This window comes from Lingula anatina, chromosome 6 (genome assembly GCF_051362555.1).
Source record: "Lingula anatina isolate TDL-2025a chromosome 6, LinAna3.0, whole genome shotgun sequence".
Classification (NCBI taxonomy): domain Eukaryota; kingdom Metazoa; phylum Brachiopoda; class Lingulata; order Lingulida; family Lingulidae; genus Lingula; species Lingula anatina.
This window is the reverse complement of record NC_141772.1, coordinates 18,934,214-18,954,747: the sequence shown is the minus strand read 5'-3', so window position 1 is coordinate 18,954,747 and position 20,534 is coordinate 18,934,214. Positions and strand designations below refer to the sequence as shown.

The 20,534-nt window shown below is 37.3% G+C and overlaps 2 protein-coding genes across 4 annotated transcripts in view; one reads left to right on the top strand and one right to left on the bottom strand.

The window, feature by feature from the left end:
• Positions 1-2,439: 2,439 nt before the first annotated feature.
• Positions 2,440-20,534, bottom strand: part of LOC106176731 (mRNA-decapping enzyme 1B) — a 31,947-nt gene continuing 13,852 nt past the window's right edge. Inside the window, exons 1-10 of one of the 3 annotated variants that reach the window (XM_087014921.1) lie at positions 17,339-17,359; positions 11,146-11,273; positions 10,417-10,480; positions 9,785-9,917; positions 7,050-7,161; positions 6,724-6,838; positions 5,606-6,230; positions 5,016-5,133; positions 4,341-4,462; positions 2,440-4,049 (exon numbers count right to left, since the gene is read on the bottom strand). In XM_087014921.1, the coding sequence (XP_086871047.1) occupies positions 3,975-4,049; positions 4,341-4,462; positions 5,016-5,133; positions 5,606-6,230; positions 6,724-6,838; positions 7,050-7,161; positions 9,785-9,917; positions 10,417-10,480; positions 11,146-11,227 (1,446 nt within the window). In that variant the 5' untranslated portion in view covers positions 11,228-11,273; positions 17,339-17,359 and the 3' untranslated portion in view covers positions 2,440-3,974. Of the gene's footprint in view, positions 4,050-4,340; positions 4,463-5,015; positions 5,134-5,605; positions 6,231-6,723; positions 6,839-7,049; positions 7,162-9,784; positions 9,918-10,416; positions 10,481-11,145; positions 11,274-16,115; positions 16,285-17,338; positions 17,360-20,534 lie in introns of those variants that run through there. The other 2 variants (XM_087014920.1, XM_087014919.1) reach the window with 2 other exon arrangements.
• LOC106176729 (muscle calcium channel subunit alpha-1) overlaps positions 17,514-20,534 on the top strand; it is a 148,665-nt gene continuing 145,644 nt past the window's right edge. The window contains exon 1 of the mRNA XM_087014903.1: positions 17,514-17,744. The gene's annotated coding sequence lies outside the window, so the exon portion shown is untranslated. The remainder of the gene's footprint in view (positions 17,745-20,534) is intronic.

Here is a 20,534-nt window from a genome sequence, read left to right as displayed (position 1 = left end):
GGTAAAAAGTAGGTCAAAGGTCAATTTTAAGGTCACAGTAAATTGCCAGTATGTGACTTACTATTCAACTTCAATAGTAACTATGGACATATCTCTACCAGTTTTAGAGAGAAAAGGGAACCAAAATTTGCAAAGTTCAGTTCATGGTGAAAAGTAGGTCAGAGGTCAATTTAAAGGTCACAGTAAGATTGCCAGTATATGACTTCCTACTCAAGTTCAACAGTAGCTATGGGGGTATCTTTGCCAGTTTAAGAGATGTAAGGGCTAGAAAATTTGCAAAGTTCAGTTCATGGTGTAAAGTAGGTCAGAGGTCAATTTCAAGGTCACAGTTAGATTACAAGTATATGACTTCCTATTCAAGTTCAATAGTAACTATGGGCGTATCTCTGCTAATTTTGTAGTATTTCACATTTTATTTTCACCACTAAATATTGGATGTTGAACTGTCGATATAGTACAATGCCTAAGCCGTATCGAAAACAAAAAACGGACACCACTTTCAGTGTTGCGCTTGACAAGCTCTACAAAATGAAAAAACAAGAGGTCTCTGGCATTAACAGTTCCAGAATTTGAGAGAGTTTTCAGTTTTGGCATCTATTGGCCACTACTCCCGTGAAAATGCACCGATTGACCCCAAACTCACGAAGATGAAAGAAGACCCTAAGGGTAACACCCGTCCATAATATTATAAGTTACATCTGTGAAGTTTCTGGAAATCGGCATAAAATAATAATTTTTTTGCAAAAAATTCCCATTTTTAGAAAATTTTGGCCAGTTTGACCTTGAAATAAAGATCAAAGGTCAAATCCAAGGGCATATTTGAAATCTCCACATATGACTTTCGGTCAGCCATCTGTAGAAATTTTTCACATAATTCCTTCGGTATGGGAGATATTTAGCATTGAATTTTCAAAATTTTTGACAAGGGTGTGTTACAACGAGCACCACACCCAGGCTAATGCACCGACTGAGACAAAAAAACCAGGGGGTTCAAGTTGAGATTATATGTGACCAAAATCCAACAGATGGGGACATAGGTCCTTGCGGTCTAGGAGGAGAAGCGGTAACGGTGACTTGTATCCCACGCCATCCTGCGGAGCCGCATGAGCCGGCGGAGCCGCAGGAGCCGCAGGAGCCGGCGGAGCTGTACGAGACGGGTCGGGACTAAAACCATGAGTACCGCCAGCGTACACGCTGGTGGTACTAATGACACGTAAATGGCCTTAATATTGCCAAAACTGTCCCCTTTCAGACTAGGTAGTCCGCCATCTTGACTGGAGCATCTGGAAAATCTCTGCTTAAGAGTTATGGTGAGTGTCCAGAAAGGAAGATTAAAGGTTGGTAAATTTTGGAAAAAATACCATTTTCCCTGGCATGATTACATACTAGTTTTGGTGCAAAAATCCTCCTTTGGATACCTTGGCTGTGAGGAGTGTGTGGAGGATGTAGAGTGTGGAGGCTCCACAAAGGTGTCTTTGTTATGTAACAGCCAAAGCTATGAAGTCATTAATCTCTTATAAACATACCAGTACAGCCCTATCCTGAAGATATGACACATAATGTGAAAATGGTTTTAGGCCGACTTGTGGTTACATCATAGAACTAAGAAAACTAAAGGAATCAGTTGTGTTTAATACCTGTCCCTTTAATCAAAACTACCTACGGTTTAAATCAAAACAAGACAGACTTAAACTTACACTAAATTGCCACAAATGCAGATTTGTAAGCCTCTCTCACCCTAAAAGTTGCTAAAAGTGCTGCCCTTGAAGATGTACACTACCTCACCCATAAAGGCTTCAAGTCCCTAACTGCAAGCATGGAAACAGATCTATTTCAGGTTTATAACTATGGAGATGTAGGGGTCTACGTAGCAAGCTGCCCTTTGTGTCGAGTATTAGCTTCCATTATTTATATTGGACAAAAACACACATATCCACAGGCTAAACTTCTATCACTTTTTTTAGACTGGCTACACACTAAATCCTCCAGTAGAGGAGATGGCAAATCAAACCTGTATAAAGTGGGTCTAAAGCATGCACTAACTCTTAGGTCTTGTATATAGGAAATTTAGAAATTCCCTTACAGATCTACGTCTCACCGGCTTTCACTGAATTCCAACACAGGAAACACAGTGTAATGTATGCATTGCAGCAAACACCAACTGATTATTCACGCTTTAAGCTATTCTAATTTCAGCTCAACCTGATTATTACTTTGTAACAAAATAACATGGCATGGCATGACTTTACCAATAATAAGTCAACAACATGTCAACAAAATAATATCACATGACTTTTGTGCACCAATGGGAATTTACTTTCTAGTCACCTGACATATTACGTGGACCTATGGCAATCCTGCAAAATAATATATGTTGCACAAACAAGACAACAATTCACCATATATAAATCTAGGACATTACAAGATCTAACCAATATGTAAGTTATCACAAAGCCTTTATGATGTTTGTATCTACTAATCAGTTCCAGCAACAACAAATTTCATTGCTGACATGTAAGATCAAAGCTTGAATGTCACTAACCAATCTATACCTCACCAGAATTGTCATATGATAGATATCAGCCAAAATTGAGGCCTTGTCTTGCCATGATCCCTACGGACCAATGACAAGGTACCACATAATGCACATTGGCCAATGAGTTTTCATCAGCATGTTTCATATGGCATACTGACCAATTCCATTTCGTCCATGCTCATGTGACTCAGACTGGCCAATAATATAACCAATATAGGCCACGCTGCACAATGGCCAATAGCAAGCAACTAGCATGACACTTGCCATGCATGGTTTAATAGTAATTCAGCATCACACCTTATGGCAACCACTGGTCCTTCAATAATCTGCTTATTGCAAAGCCAGAAAAGTCACTATTCTGCCACATTATGCATCAGGACCAATGATATGTCAGTATTAAATCATGTGACAAGTAACCAATCACATGCCACAATCAGATCACCTGATCCATGGCAGTGAAAGCAAAATAATCAATAGACATATCCTGTATTTTGATCATTAAGTCATGGCACCAGTATTCTTCTATATGGTTATCTTCATTTTTTACAACAATATCTTACAGATAAAGGAAACAGCAGAGTATTATATGTGAATACCTAGGCCTTTGTTTTACTAATTCCACCAACTGCAAAATAGGCACCAACGTAAGTGCAATGTAAATACTATCTCAATCCTTAAAGGGGGGACATTGCTTCCTGGGGTAAAAAAAAAAAATAATAAAATGATTATTTCTGGTTATTTGTATTAATTTTCTACGCATTTTGAACTCTTGAAATGATCAAAATGTACAATGACTGAAAATGGCTAGAAATTATCACCCCCTTAAGTACAATAAATGATTTGGCGCAGGTTTAGTAAGGAGTTTGAATCATTCCTGTCTTTGTACATGTATAAATAATGCATATGCATCACATGAAGAACGAATTAACATCAAATAATAGGTATCCTTTACTGTAACAGAACTGTGAATTACTAAACTTAAGATCCCAAATTCCAACCCTGTTACATTCACATAATACTTAAGTGGTATGTTTTTAAAATCAAACTGATGCTATATAATAATTGAGGGGAAAAAAAAAAAACAAACAAGCACTTTACAGAAAAATCCTGGAAAAGTAAATATCCTCAGCTGTTCCCAGGTTTTTTACTCAACTGCAGTTACAAAAACCACAAAATAAAGGGATTCCTTCTCGTCATCCCAAAACAAGGTCAAACAATCGTAATATCTTGAAATCTGCTTACAGTGCAATGTCATGTGATTAATATTTTTAAAAAAATCTTACAACATATGCAATGACAAAGGTACAAATTCAGTCCAATCTATTTGTAATATATATCATAATACCATTAAATAAAATGACCCAACATCATCTTTGCCTTTTCTGTGCATCAAATAAACAAAGATGGCTACTGGACTCTGCAGGTGGCAGCACTGGTCTCATCTCTTGCTGAAACTTTCTGTCAAACTTTTCACATATGCCTCATGGAGAACTGACATGAAACTAGGGTCATTCTGAAATATTGATTGTTTATAAATCATTGGATAAAAACATTATCAAGAAACCACATCTTTCTACATATTCATTTGCATTCAAAGTTTTTTTAAGTTATAAATTAAATAAAGCTTAGTGACATTCATATGCAATATTCAAAGTGAGACTTATTTAATCTCCTCATTCTGCTTTTACATTATTATTTTTCTTACTTTGTGCTTAATTCTAGACAACTCATTACATACAGCACATTTTCCTTTTTATTTCAAAAGCTAAGTAGAAATATGTTTGACATTCCGTCATTTCTCTACCTTAATCAGATATAACAAGGCCTGCTGCATCTGTTCTCTGGTCAGAGGGTTAATGTGAGCAGGACCAGGGGGCGCCACTGGGGGGCTCTGGTCTGGAGAAGAGGTGCACACTGGACCTCCGCCTGAAATTAAAAACACATTTACTAACTTAATAAACTTAATATAGACAATTTCACACCAAACTCGAACAAATCACAATTAATTGATTAAAATTACATTCCCTCCTTGCTCTGACAAATACCTTTACAATATTTTCAGTGTATAATTTCTAAATCTGCTCGATTCCAAATATCTGAACAATCAATGGGAGTCAAGCCAGTATGTGTTTATTCATAATCTATTGTCTATTTCTGCTATTGAACATTGTAAACCTTGAAATCATAAAATATTCAAAATGAGTAAATTGCCTGAAATTTGTAACCAACACATTAGAGATAGCTACATTAATCATTAAAGTACACATAATTTAATACCTATTCATTCTTCACAGCAGAGTTAAACTAAATTAAAACTTAAGCAAATACAAAGATAAGTTAACATTCATGGAGCAACTGGTTTCACCAAGCTAAGCAGGCACCATGGTGTACGCACACATACTTGTGAATAAACATGTGTGCGTGCGTGCATGCGTGCGTGCATGCATGTGCACTCAGAACAAAAAAAGGTAACTCTAACCTGTATAAGAGAACATCTGTGAGGCCGCAGCCACTGGACCTGCTGACACAGGCGGGCTGGACTTCTTGACTGGTTGCTCAAATGCCATGGGAGATATCAACACTGTGGCTGGCCTAGTCTAGAAATGGGATCACATTTGGAACACTCTTAATATGTGATAACATTTGGCACATCCTTAAAATGTGATAACATTTGGCACATCCTTAATATGTGATAACATTTGGCACATCCTTAATATGTGATAACATTTGGCACATCCTTAATATGTGATAACATTTGGCACATCCTTAAAATGTGATAACATTTGGCACATCCTTAAAATGTGATAACATTTGGCACATCCTTAATATGTGATAACATTTGACACATCCTTAAAATGTGATAACATTTGGCACATCCTTAAAATTTGAGAAAATTTGGAACACCATAGAATACAATTTGAAACATGTCCTAACATTCATTCATTTTCATTAGTTATCACTGTTTTACTTATATTTCACTATAAAAACGACAGATCATAGCATATATATATATATATATAATCAATCATAAATAATAATTATTTTTTACAAAATTCTCCAAGTGTGTACCTGAGTAATAGAGACAGCAGAGGACAGTTGGCTCAAGGCCTGTGGAGTGACTAGGGTGGACGAGGGGGCCACCTGACCATATACACCAATACCTGGCAAGTTGGGGGCGGAATGATACTGACTAGATAGACTTCCACTGACACCCCCCGCCGTCTGATGGAGGCTCTGTGTACTAGGGGGTGTAGGCTGACTAGGCACTGCAGGGGACCTCCGCTGGGAGGGAGGGGCATCGGAAGTGGGTAACTCTGAAGAGAACAGCCCAAACACAGGTCTTCCCCCTCCCGCTCCAGCTAGAGGGTTTGTGGTGGGACCGATTTGAGGAGAGGATGGGAAATTAGCAAGGCGCTCCTTTGATGAGCTGGGTAAAATGTTCAATGTTCTTTTCAACTGGGTGTCTGGACTGTAGGAACCGTCTGTGTATGCCCCTGCACTGCTGCCCACCAATGGGTCCAGCTGGTCCACTCTTGACCCGCTCTGGTCAGTCTTAGGCTGGTACTCGTTCCTCTGCTGTCTCTCAATCTCCTCCACCGTGCTCACAGACATCAGGCGCTTCAGCAATGGCGGCATATCACTGTTCGCCTCTGGACCTGTCATCTGTGGACTCTCACAACTTAAAGACTGAGATCTGTAATATGAGAAAATAAAACTTCTCTTTATAATGCTGTTTTAAATGCTATTCATTTGAAATGACATTTGACTGCAGCCACAGAATATGTATGTGATCATATACAGGCAACATATAACAGGCTGATAAAAATGGCTAGGTACAAATAATATTTATCATTATTTTTACCAATTTTTGTTATCATTATTGTCTTTTTTTTTAACAAAAACTTTTTCAAGTTGTCTCCCTTCCGTGACCACCTAAGTTTCCTCAAAATGGAATGAAAAATACACACATATTGGCACTCCACATAATATAAATAATATATTTTTCTTTCGGTTAATTACTACAATTTTTCAAGAAAAAAAAAATAGGCCTTTGCATCTCATCTAAATTCTTCACATTCAAGCGGGTTGAAGTAAAAGAGTCAAAACAATTTATGGAACAGACAATTTGTTACAGAGGGGGAAAATACAATTAAGTGCGTAGCAGTAAAAAGTTTAAATTGATTCACCTGTTCTGTTTCCCAGCAGGACTGGGAGGGCCGGCCAGATTGGAGTTCAGGGCTGTCTTAAACAGTGTCTCCACACTGATCTGAGTGGTCCCGGAGCTGCTGGCACCATCTCCACCTGTGGAGGTAGACATGAATGGATTAGAGATGTACTCTCTCTCTCTCTCTCTCTCTCTCTCTCTCTCTGTGTGTGTGTGTGTACGTGCATGTGTGCGTATGGGCATGCATGCACATGCATGTGAGTGTTCATGCGTATGCACATGTGCATGCATGTGAGAGGTTGTAATGAAGAGTCTGACATAAAAGAGGAGACTATCACGGACACATACCAGCAAGATGTGGAGAGGCCACTCTGGGGGTTGGTTTGAGCAAGTCACTGGAGCTAACAGGGGTAGCACTGGCCCCGGGATTGTCTATCATTGGCTGGGGCTCCTTGGAGCTCTGAAAGTACAGTGTAACAGATAATGTGATTGGTACAAACAATACAACAAATTATTTATTAGCCATGAGCTGGGGATCCTGGTGGGTCTGAAAATTGAATGTAATTACATAATACTAACAAAATCAAAGAAAAAAAAGATGGGTCCACTGACTCTGATTGGAATAAAAAGCTGATCTCTCTTCTCCTTCCCCCTGCCCAGACCCTACCTATACCCTAGAGCTCTACACGGCTCTCTGTAGACCATAACTTACAGGAAACACAGCAAGGCTGGGAATACCTCCCACAATTCATGGAATATTTAGCACGGTTGAAAATTACTCCTGGGGTTAACTGGCTTGTACACTCTGCTTTAATTTACATGTTATACAAGGGCCTTGTTGCATTTTCCCCAATTTTTTTCCCTTCTTTCATTTCTGTTCCAGAAAACAAAGATGGGGATTTATTGGCTTTGAGTAAGAATGGCAGTGGACTTCCAAATTAAAATTTCTCATCTAAGAGCAAGTCCTGTTGGTTTTAGGTACTTCTGAATGTACTTTTGTTAAGCTGTTAACCACCATCTGGCAAAAACCAGTACAAGCAACTCATATTTTGTCTGAATAATTTTGACTCAAAAACAAAACTGGTATTATAAACAGCAAATACAAAGAAAATACAAAGGAAAAAATCCTAGAAATTACTTAATTTTGTTTCATTTCATAGAGTTGACGTCTGACGTCTGATGACCCCCCCTCCCCACCTACCTTGGGCAGCTTCTGAGCTATCACCACATTATACATATATACATGAGGGCAGGGACAAGGCTATCCACAAGGAAGTGATTACCACTAATTAACTGTCAGCTGACTAACTTAGGGCCAATTTTCCAGTAAACAAATCTACTCCCCTGTTGTACATCCAGGTGCAAAAACATTACTGCATTCCTGTAATACACACTTATTTCTACCACACAGAGCACTCCTGCCCTAAATATGGATAAATCTTAACAGTGAGGGTTCACTTGTGCAGCAGTTTTAATTTTCAAAGTTATGTCAAGTCTAGGTGACCTTCCTTATAATGAGAAACTCAAGGAAAAACTTTTAGCAGGGCTATTAATGAAAGAGTTAGCAAGTATTTTCAAGTGTCCGTCTTTCAACAATCTTGATGTCAAATTTAATCAGGATCTGTGTGTATGCTACAGGACGATAAAAAGAAAAAAGCTCAATCTCAGAATATTTCACAATTTGTATTTATTGAACAAGACAGCATACTGGAATTGACCACTGGACATTAGACAGGGCAGTGTCTTCACCAGTGGCATGAGAGGGCTATTTGTAACAACAGAAGTGACCAGCAGTTAGCAAAAAAGGAAAAAAACAAAAACAAAATACTCTTGACGGCACAAACGCTGCACTGTACAACTGGGATGAAAAATTCTCTACTCTGATTGAGCCATGAAGTTATTTCTCTCAATCCTGGACACAGATACCAGACGCAATAGCCACAACAACGAGATGGAACGCATAGCACAAGAAGACCCAGTAGACCTTGTGGAGAGTTTGCGACGGAGTGCAAGTTTGCGACCACGCAACGGTAGAAAAACACAGAATGTGAAAAGAAGTATAAGTAAGACATCATGTACATATTAAAGGCATAGGGGGCAAATCTCAATGGGTCAAACTAAAGCCACTTTTGTAACTGATAGTCATTGTAGAACTTCAACTATCAGTTTGGAATTTTGAACATCACTTATCATTATTTGAGATATGTCCCCATGCTTTTGAGATTTGAAATTTTCTACCAGCTTAGATAAAAATGGTAAGCAAAAGAATCTTCACAACTCTTGAGAACTGTTTAACTTAGACCTAAGTCAGTCACGATAATGATAACAGACACTAATTTTTTTTTTCAAAACAATAAGTTATCACAAGCTTATGTTTCAAGGTGGCAAGTGTGTCCTGGTATCTTGGCGTCAGAATCTGGACTGGTTTCGAAACACCTTCATTAGTCAAAGGGCCCCATGCTAACAATTTAGATCCTTCTAATAAAATCAACTGCAGAGCTGAATTTAGCATTGCCATCATGGTGAAACCTGCCCCTGGGTCAAACCAAAATCTGCTGATGACACCATCAACTGCATGCACGGTTTAGGCAGTTGCCAGTCCAGCAGCAGGCCACATGAGAGAACAAATTGCTGCAGCTGAGTAGATGAGAAATACTTTACATCTAACCAGCCTTAAAGGTATTGTTTGGATATATTACCTGTTTTTAAAACAAAGACAAAGTACTTTTAAAGTAATCAAAAACCACTTTTTTCAAAAAGAGTATATTCTTTTTACTTTAAGTGAAATGAAGAAAGGGTCTGTTAATCTACATTTGTATGGAAATTCTATATTTGGAAAGCCATGCTGTTGAACAATTCCCATCTTGTGATACAGCTACTGCTCTTTTTCATAATACAACTCCCATTCTATTCTATTTTGTACTATTTAGCATTATATCACATTGAACTGAGTGGCTCAGCTCTCACCCTCTTTTGTGATCCTGATCTGCCCTATTTAGTGGTATAGCCTTTATGATCTTTTTCTTTGGTAGGACCCAAAGTGTTTACCAATTCAGAATATATATATTGATAATAGTAATCACCTTGTCGTACTCATCCTGTGCCTTGGATAACATCTGCATGATATCCACCTGTCTCCTTTGAGAACTGCTCATCTTGCCGTCCTCAGCACCTTTGCTGCGATTATTACCAGCTCTCTTCAGCTGGCTGGCTACGCTAGAAAACATAGAGCAAAGAAGTCATAACATGGTAAACCTGGTTTAATATGGTATAGTGAACCTGATTTAATATCAAATATCATCTGGTGAACCTGGTTTAATATCAAATATAGTATAGTGAACCTGATTTAATATCAAATATGATCTGGTGAACCTGGTTTAATATCAAATTTAGTATGGTGAACCTTGTTTAATATCAAATATGATAAGGCAAATCTGGTTTAATTTCAATTACAATATATGACAAACCTGGTTCAATATCAAATATGGTGAACCTGATTAAATATCAAGTTTAGTATGGTGAGCCTGGTGCAATATCAAATATACAGGTTTTGATTTCAGAATACATTGAAGATTATTGCCTACAATAAAATCAATCCAAGGTATGTCAGAATCATAAAATACATATATTTTAACCAGGAACTGCATATTTATCTATGCAGTTAAGAAGACCAGATGAAATTCTCTGGACTCCTATTTCTGTACACACAACCTACCTATTTACTAATTCTGAAATTCTTTCACATTCTTCTTTGTCATAGAACCATATACCACATATAGCTGAAATCAACCAGAAGTACAAACTATGACATGCAACAAGATATGATATAATGGAAAATGAAGCTGCATATGTAATAAATAACTAGAAACTGAAGATCATATTTTTACCCAAATATGGTGGCAGTACCAGGATACATTAATGTATACTGAGCAAAATTTTAAAGGCCCCCATGTAAATTATTTACATAACGTGTAATGGGTGACTCCAAATAAGCAGATGTTGTCTTACGAGTGTACCGTAATCTGTAGCACACTGAACAACAAAAATCATTTTGTTTCTCTAATAAGCTTGAATCATATCAAAAGGCAGGCAGATGGATAGATGGAGAGAGAGAGAGAGAGAGAGAGAGAGAGAGAGAGAGAGAGAGAGAGAAAGAGCACGAGTGGATAAGCAGGTGCACTTTTGATTCCTTGAATAACATTTTTTTTTGCACTGTAGGACGGGCCACGGCAGAATACTTACACACAGACACACTGTTCTGCATATAAAATATACCCCTGTACATTAGAAAGCCAGACGGACATCCACAGCAAAATGGCTCATTGCAGTAGAGAAGCCACTCTGAGCAATGAGCAAGAAATCAATTCTCAACCATATTTACTGCAAAAAGACTGTGAAGTAGAACTAGATACAACAGTTAAAATTGGTGCTAACAAACACTTACATTTTCCATTTCTATACAGCAAGAATGGTGTTTGTGCCTGGAATTCTACCTCTTTGGTGATTGGTTCTATTTGATTGTTCATCCCCAGCCTGTTCAGCACTATAAACCCATGGGTAGGATTGGCAGACCTGAAAAGTAATCATAATTTATCAAGCTGAACAACAATTATGAAACAACACACACTTGTAAGGGCTAGATTTACCCTTGTGCTAAGAATTATCAACAGTAAAGATCATGATTAGAGTTTTCTCCCTATAATGGGAATATATTAAATGAATTCACAACATTAGAGCTGTTTTCAAGTTACATTTCAATTTTAGTCTTACAAACAGTAACTAAAAAGTAACCCCACTCTCATCAGTCACTTTTCTTCTCTTTAATTCATTAACCTTAAAACCTTAAAATCAAAAGCAAAATTTCTTGCTTTCCAATAGACACTAATTACAGAATTTCTTTTTTCAGCAAAGATGTCATAAGTTCTCAAAACACCAAGTTCAAAATCTGAGAACAGTCAATTTCTGTCTTTTTTTTTTTTTTTCGATGCAGTTAGGTGAGCTACCCAGCCACGCAGGCATCAGGCCTCTTCTCACACCCCACCGAGACAGGTACATAACTGTGCACAAGAATAACTCAATCAATAAATTATTCCCCCTTGATCACAGCCATTCCTGGAAACTCCAGGTAATTTACACAGATGCACACCTGTTCAATATGGTCGCCTGACTGCCTCTCGGAAAGCCTTAGTTAAAGGAAGAACAAAAAAACTTAAGTGTTCCTTGGCGAGTGGTAATCTGCACAAATGCTTTCTTGGCGCCTCCTCTAATATTTGAGACTGTCTTATATATTTATTCTTTTGGAAGAGCTTCTGGCAAACCTTCCAAGCATCGTATTTGTAGAATTTTTTTCATTTATCTGCACTAGAGTGCAATTCCGTTCAGTCCCCCTCTTCCCCATGCACACACACTCTCTCAGTTAAAAATATAAGGACAAAATATAAAATAAATTTATAAATATAAATATCTATAAACAAATGTTTATAAAATGACTTAATGCAATTGTTATTTACAATCAAATTAAATGGATCATAAATAAATAAATCTTAAATATTTACTTTCAAAGAGCCATCATGCTTTTTAAATATCTTTCTCATTTCCACGTACAAACACAACCCCATTGCCTCACGTATTCTTTGTTTGGGCTAGACTGTGCTGAATAAATCTCCTTATGCCAAGTAAAATCAAAAACCTGCCAACTCCAACAACAGAGAGTCCACAGACAATCAAGGAATGTAACCATAAATGCATGCAGCCCTCAGAATAAGTCTACATTTACAGCACAAATAGGTGGTTAGGTGTCTTAACAGCTCCTTCAAGTTATCAAATACTATTTAAGACTTCCTGTTCAATGTAGTTGATGACTCGTAGCCGTGTATAAATGCAATTTCAGACCTAATAATATCTGATCAACAGATATCAATAAAGCATGTTCAAAGGCAGACAAAATAACTACGTTTCAGTCTTCCAACACATCTTTTATCATGATTTTCTAGATAAAATGTATGCATCATATTTCAGTGACAAAAAATATCTGTGTCTTCAAAAAGTCTAAGATGTCAGTTAACCAATAGCAGCACCAGGCAAAATTATCGAACACTGGAATCTCTCAGATACCAGGAAGTTTGTCACAGTGACTGTCATCTAGGCACTTGTGACCTCAAAATTGGACTCCTGCATTTGGCTCTCTTTTTAAGGAACTCCAGAATAAAAAAAGAAGAAAAAAATCTTTTTAAAGATGGTCGAATCAACCAAAATTATGTGCATTTGTACTGAGTATCAGTTAAGTACATAATTTTAATGCATGTATATCTCTTAAGAACACCATCATATTGATATGACTTGGCAACACAATATGCCCCTTTCTCAACAAAACTTGTTTTCATCTTCGTAACTGTGTAACTTTTATATCATGCATTTCATTTATAGTAAAACAACTAAATGTGTAACTTCACTCTTACGCTTCCCATATTACAAATACATTATTATCTTATTGCAGATTAGAATTCTTCTAACAGATTTCTAAACTATGCCATAACTCTGTGTGCATTTATCTACTGGTGTCCTGGTGTCGGTTCCGTAGCCGTTTACCATATCTTGATTTTCTGTATATGTATGTATACATAATTGATTGAGTGGTCCCACTGGGACAAGCTTCATTATTGGAAAAGCAATAAATGTCGACAGTTTTCAATTGGGATATATTTTTTTTTGTTTGTCGCACAGACACTGATCTTATGTAAAAATTGTTTCATGGTTGCAATTAAAAGCATCACAAGATTGATAACAGATATACCCCCTGTTAATACACGTATTAGATTTATTCCTTTTTTTCATTTTGATTTATTTTATATGAACTTTTCGATCTACTTTTAGAGATTTGCGTGTGTGTGAGGCTGTCTTGAATTTCTTTATAACCCATCAGACTGATAGCCAGTGATCAAGAGTTACCAGCTTCCCTGTCTTTTTTCCCCCCTCATTCAACAGTGAATCAACAATATGGACACCAATATTTTAAAAATGAAAATCTGGGGTAGCGCTAACACTCGCCAATTTAGCCAAATGCTAAAACTGACTTAATTTGGCTAAACAAAAACTGGTTGATTTGACTTGTTTTAGTTAAATTTAAACCATTTGGAGAAAAAAATAATGAAAAAGTAGTGATTTGGCTAAGAGAAAAAAATTGCCAGCGCTACCCCAGAAAATGTAAAACAATTATTATGATTATTTTTCTGCGTCGAGAATTTTTCCTTTTTTTTGCCTGTTTCAACTGCCCTTATTTCTTGACCAAAATTAATTTTCGAGACCGACTTATAAAGCAATCTTCAGCCATCACCATTTAATAATGTTCAATTCTAAATGTAGAATGGGCAGAGATGATTACAAAAAATGTCTTCTCAAAGCCTGAGTTCTGATCACACCAGTGCCCTTGATGCGATCTTGTGACATGAAGCAGGGGCACTTGCTGAAAAATGGAATTAAAAAACAAGATATATTTCAATCAGCTGCTACATGCAAAACCAAACTTGAATGGTAAATGGCTCATTCTAAAACCTGCATCGTGATGTTTCTCCGTTTGCATGTCAAGTAAAAATGATACGGTGTCTGAGCTGAAATAAAAATAATCATCAGTTACTCAATTGCATGCAAGAAGTCAACTTTCACCCAGAAATGTTCAATATGATAAAGAGTAATGACTGGTGAATTTTCTCAATCATTTCACTGCTGTTTTGGAGGCTAAGGGGTTGTATGCAAGAGATAAAGCAGAAGAGTTCCCAGTTGAATCCCAGTTGAGTATTAACAGTAACAGCACACACAATATGTTACTTGCCAAAATTATCCTTAACATCTGCAAATAGTTCTGAATTGTTTTTGCTACAGATTCATTTAGCAATCACTAGTCTAGGATTACTGATATAGTTGAAATACATAGTTCAGTAAAAATCTACAAAATCCTTTAAGATTTTATGCTACTCACAAAAAGAAAAAACTCTCAGACTCAAGGCAAACTCATGCTTTTTAGAGATATGTAAAATTTCATCTAAACTATCAGTGACTATGATGATTCCCTTATGACTTTAAGAGAGAGAGAGAGAGAGAGAGAGAGAGAGAGAGAATGAAAGTGTTTATAAATAATATGTACTCACTTACACAGGAACTATTTACAGCATTGGCATATACCCTTACCTTAAGTAAAGAAGTAATATAATCTCCACTTGTACAGAAATAGCCTTGAATCTCTCTAGCATACTACACATTTATAATTGGCTCAGTAAAAGTAAATTATTTCACTTATTTTCATTTAATCCTTTACTGATTTGGTTCAAATCTACAGTTGGATAAAATTTCCAGTTAATAAATTCTAGTCAATGTCTTACAAAATTTTATACTACTTGTCATCAGCACAGCATTTAAATTGTGGCAGAACCTTGTGCCTTGTTAGAAAACAATTCAAGGAACAAAACACTTCTAAAACAATAGCACTATTTTTTTCACCCAAGATCCATTCTAATCAGTGATAACTACATGCATTTATCGGCAGGATGGATTTTGTATATCTCCTGTACAATGGAGTGCATACAAAGCCCAGTGACTTTACAACAATAGTACTCCAGCTGAGAGCAAACAAATGATACAGTTGTTTAGGAGAGCCCCGGTAAATCCTGGGGCTTTTCTGTTCAATTCACCGCCATTGTATTGATCACAGCGCTTCTGCATGCTCTGTGAAGGCCACGGATCCCATGGTAATAGCGTTGACATCCCATTATTGGCCCAAGGACCAGAGGGAGGCACAGGGCTTCTGCACAGTACACAGTCTGGCGCAGGTCAGAGGATAACATGTGCATGCATGTGTGATTGCACGGAGGCCTGAAATATACCATACTGTGCAGGCAGTGGCAATATTGAAAGTCGGCAGTGTACACTAGGAAGCAGAGCTTTGTACAGTGTCACGGGGACTGGAGCCATTTTTTTGTATTTATAAACAAGGCGGACAGACTTCACTGGACAATTTGTGAAAAAATAAAAACTGGAACAGTGTCCACAGGCAATGAGGTAACACACTCACAGATGTTTGAGTTCTCTCAGCGTGTGGACATAAAAACTTTGACCAGGGTCACTGACCACTGATTCCACTAGCCAGGACTACCTGAAAGCAAGGCTAGGTGATCATATATCTACAAGGTGGTCCCAATTCAAACCAACCTTCTCTAAAAGCCGGTTACCTTGCAGCATGTTGCCATAGATTAGATTTATCTGGAACCAATTGCTGGCTCTGTATCTTCCTGGAAGCTTATTTTCTCCTCTGAGGAAACACATTTTTCCTGCTCTGGAGATACAGGGTAACGACCCTTTCTCAAGGGATAATTTCAGTTCAATTTCTTCACAGGTCCTGACATCTACTTAAGGCCTATTTACCTGCATTGCCAGTCTGAACACTGAGGCAGAAGATGGCTTAATCTCTCAGCAGGTAGTTTCCAGAAGTTTGAGATCACAGCTCACTCTCTGGCTGAGCATGCACAGGACCTGATGTGTTCTCTGGACAAACACACTACTGGAAATTGTTTCACCTGCATATTACCATTCCAAGCTGAGGTGAACGATGAGCTGATTTCAAGGCAGATTGTTGAAGTCTAAATAGAATTCTGCAAGCTGATATTATCAGATAGAATAAAATAGGCTGATTTTGTGGCTGTTAGCATAAATTCAGATTTTGTACCTGATGGCAGTAAGCAGGGCAGACTTAATACCAGTGGTAACAGGATACTTTCATTTGGTATCAGCTGAAAAAACACTCGAATTTCTCCGTTGAAAAGGAAAAAGGGGAATAAAAAAGAAAGGACATACAGAGATCCATGCTCTTTTATTTTCCAACTGACCACTGATGACTCATAGTGGTCAGATTTTACTGGCAGACTGCAGAGCCACTTGAGTGGAACACCCATACTTAAGCCATCAAGATTTATCCAAAATATTTTAAAACATCCTCTTGCATGTACTTTTGGAAATAACATGGAGACACTTTACTCAAATGATCTGTAAATAAAGCCAGTATCAGGTGGCACTCTACAGAAGCTTACAACAGATGCTGTGAAACCATCACTTTATCTCCAGTGAGCTTGAACGGCTTTGATGCCAGTTAAACAAGTAAAAGATAACTGAAAAAAAAAAGTCTTCCAGGAATTAAGGCCCAAAGTAAGGTGTTTGTGAATAAGGCAGTCAGGACTGTGACTACACAGGATTGGTCATTTGATGACAAGTAATGTCCATTACCACCCATAGTTCTCCCTCCTCCCTTATCAATTAGCCCGAGTTGGTCATTTTGACCAACACCCCTGGTGACTTAGCACCTTTCCTCCCTCCATTCCTTCATCACTGTCCGATACATTCCAAGGCACCTGTAAACAGGTGGACATTCTGGTAGCCTTTGGCCCACCCCAAGACATCAACCTGACCAATTATTCATCAGCATAACTCTGTAGTCATCCCCTATCTCTCTACTCTGCCAACAGGAGGGACTTTCTAAAACAGGCATCATTCAGGAAAGGTAAGGCACTACCATAGTGAGCAGGAGGAACACAATCAGATATTGCATACATCGCAAGCTGGGAGGAATTAATCCAAAATATAAATAATCTCACCATTTTTACATGGTATCCATAATTTAGCTTCCTGTTCTACCTGATGCTGACAACAGCTGTGGCTCCCATGGTAATTCGTCAAACAAAAAATTCACGGTCCTAACTATAGCTGTAGCGGTCCATGCCGCAGTAAAGATAGGAAGAGATACGGCAGCTTGCTCGGAGAGGCAGATACTTTATATGAGTCTGCCTGAGAGAGTGACTGCAATACTTCCTTTACTTCCACAGCTCTATTACTCCAGGATTTATATATTCTGTTTTGACTAAAAAATATATAGGAGTGCATTCTATTAGGAGAGAAAGAAGGAAATTACTACTGACCTTATAGATTCTACAGTAAATGGATGGTGCACTTACAGGGATCAGAAACTCCATTATTTGGAACAATAACTGGAATTTTCTCTTGGTAAGTAAAACAGATTTTTTTCTCAGAGTTCCTTGACAACAAGTTGAAATGTATTATCACATGTATATAACATATCATCTACAATTTCCATCATCAATTGCTGGACAGATATGTCAAAATACATTTTTTTTTTTTTTAATTTCAAATTTGTATTCAATTTGTATCACTTGATTTTACTTCTGTGAAAAGAATGATAACAGGTATACAATTAACAGGCTAGTCCCTCAATGTGGCCTTAGGCTTTTTAAAGGACAAAATAATTTTAATCAAACTTGTATTCAAGCAAGCAGACTCCTCTTTCATCAATTGTGGAAGAAAGTGTCTTCTTTGTGTGTTAATTTAGCAATTATTTGACTCAAATATTTGATTTTGCTAAAAATCTGTTGTTTTGGCTGAAGCAAATTTTGCTTTAGAGAACCCAGTAAATCACTATCTATAACTTTTAATATAATTTTATTCACAATGCTATTTTCCTTTTATAAAGAGCACCTTGCGTGAAAGCCACAAATGTCCATTATCTGTTGTGCCTCAAACACAGACCTATAAATAGATGTACTAATCTGCCACAAATTTGGTAGAGAAAATACATTTCCTGGAAAAAAACAAACTGCATTATAAATGGGCTGTCAAGTCGGTCCCACTTCTATCATTGTTTTCTTCCAGTCCCACTGGCTTTGAGGGTCTTATTTATTAATGCAGTGTACTTTTCATCAGAATGAAGAGTGGGTTCATCTTTCAGCCTACATCTATCAATATCTGTTCATTTACAGACTCTACATGTTTTAATCCCGAGTTGTTTGTTTTTTCAAAATATCATTATTCTACTTATGTTTATAAAACAGAATTGCAAGTCATTTTTAAGGGTGAAACCTGTCAGACATTCTGTATTATTCCCAGTTAGCAAAGTAAACTCACATGCACACAAGAACACAAGTGGAGAGAGAGAGAAAGAGAGAGAGAGAGAGAAATCCTATTGATTAGTTATTGTTTAAGCACTTCTCTTTCCTTGAATAACATACCTGGAAAAATGCAATTTAAATATCAAAATACTGTAGATACCATATAACTCAAGGCATGCACAAGAATCACATTGGGAAATGTTCACATCAATTTTTTCTTACAAAAAAGAAAAAAAATCTGTTCCACAGGATTGAGTTCAAGTTATAAGGTGACAAGCCGCGTGGAGTCTTATATGTACAATCTGATTGCATTTTGCTATCAAATCCAGAGATTTTCTGTCTCTTTTTATATTTGAACAATATATAAACAAAATACTTAATGTCCCAATTAGAAAATTTCCAGCAAATCAACATTAATGTTTTAGTTACAGAGTTGCAATCAATAAACTAAGGACATTCAAAGATAGCTGAAGTTGTTTCATCATTTCATTATTTTAAATCCCCTCCATCTCTCCTTAAAAAATACAGCATATATCTAAGCTCTAATATGGCCAAAAGCATCAGTTCTCATGCCTTAGCAAGTCCACAGGGTCAAGCAGCAGACAGAATGCACAAAGACTGGAGTACCTGAAGAAAGAGGAGAACTGGCCATAAATACATATACATAGGCTAGCAGGCCAAGGTATAGATTTAATTAAGGTGACCAGTTTCAAAAGCACAATGGCAAGCATATGGGATCCTCCCATCTGTCTGCACACTTCTCTGTGTTTTGAGTGTCTGGGAACTTTAATTGCATATTGTAGTATTATGAGAGAGAGAGAGAGTGAACAAGAGAGAGAGAGAGAGAGAGAGATACGGCATATTGCTCAATTGGATTCAACCACCACAATCTTAAAACACACAGGTAAATAAATCCATGTGCTAAGTTGCCTAAAAACAGAGAGGAGATCTTGCCAGATAATGGAAAGACTAAACAACAAACAGACAGAGAGAGTTCATGGTACCACACCTGATTATAAGATTCTGCTCATGAGATGCATTCACGTAAGCAAAAATAAAACGGCCCCGTACCACTCCATTTGTTTCTGCAGTTCCCAGATGTAAGCCCCCAAATGTGCCTCAGACCCATTTTTGGGCCATAACATAGCATCTTTCCCCTCTGTAATATTATTTTTTCTTTAAAACCTTTTCATCTATCTCATACAATCCCATAACATCAGTAACTGCAGGCCATTTTAAATAACCTGAATGTAATTGGTAGGGGAACAGCAAAGGGAAAACATTGTATTAAGTAATTGTATTTAGTTGAGTATGTTACATATGTATATATATAAAATTAGTAGTGTACAGAGCCTGTAAAATGTAACTGTTTATATTTTAACAATCAATGAAGTACATTAAAAGTGAAAAATTCATGGTACGGGTTAGGACCAGTCTAAAAAAAAACAAGTTTATACAAGACAATATCTGCACAAGATTATGAATGTTGCTGTGCACTGCCAGAAAATTACGACCAAAATCTCAATATGTTGGCTCATCTTTTTTTGTACCGAAAGGTATCAAATCATTTTCCTCTCCATTTCCAAATAGATGGACATACAAACATTTCAGAGATGGTTTGAGAGTTTCCTGTGTAAATGCACCTCTAATTCTGAGCTCTTAGGCTGGTCAGTTTTAGCTCTTCTGGCCAATTTAACAAGTGTCCCACCTCTGACAATTCCCTGGTAGATGACCATCAATTCAGAGACCTGGTCAAGTGTCAAGCCAGTACATTATACAAGAAAACATTGCATAGCTGTCTCATTTTCAAATGACCACCCATTCAACATACTGCATAATGATGGGGGCACTGTAGCCCAACATTTACATAAGCAAGGAAATACAACACAAA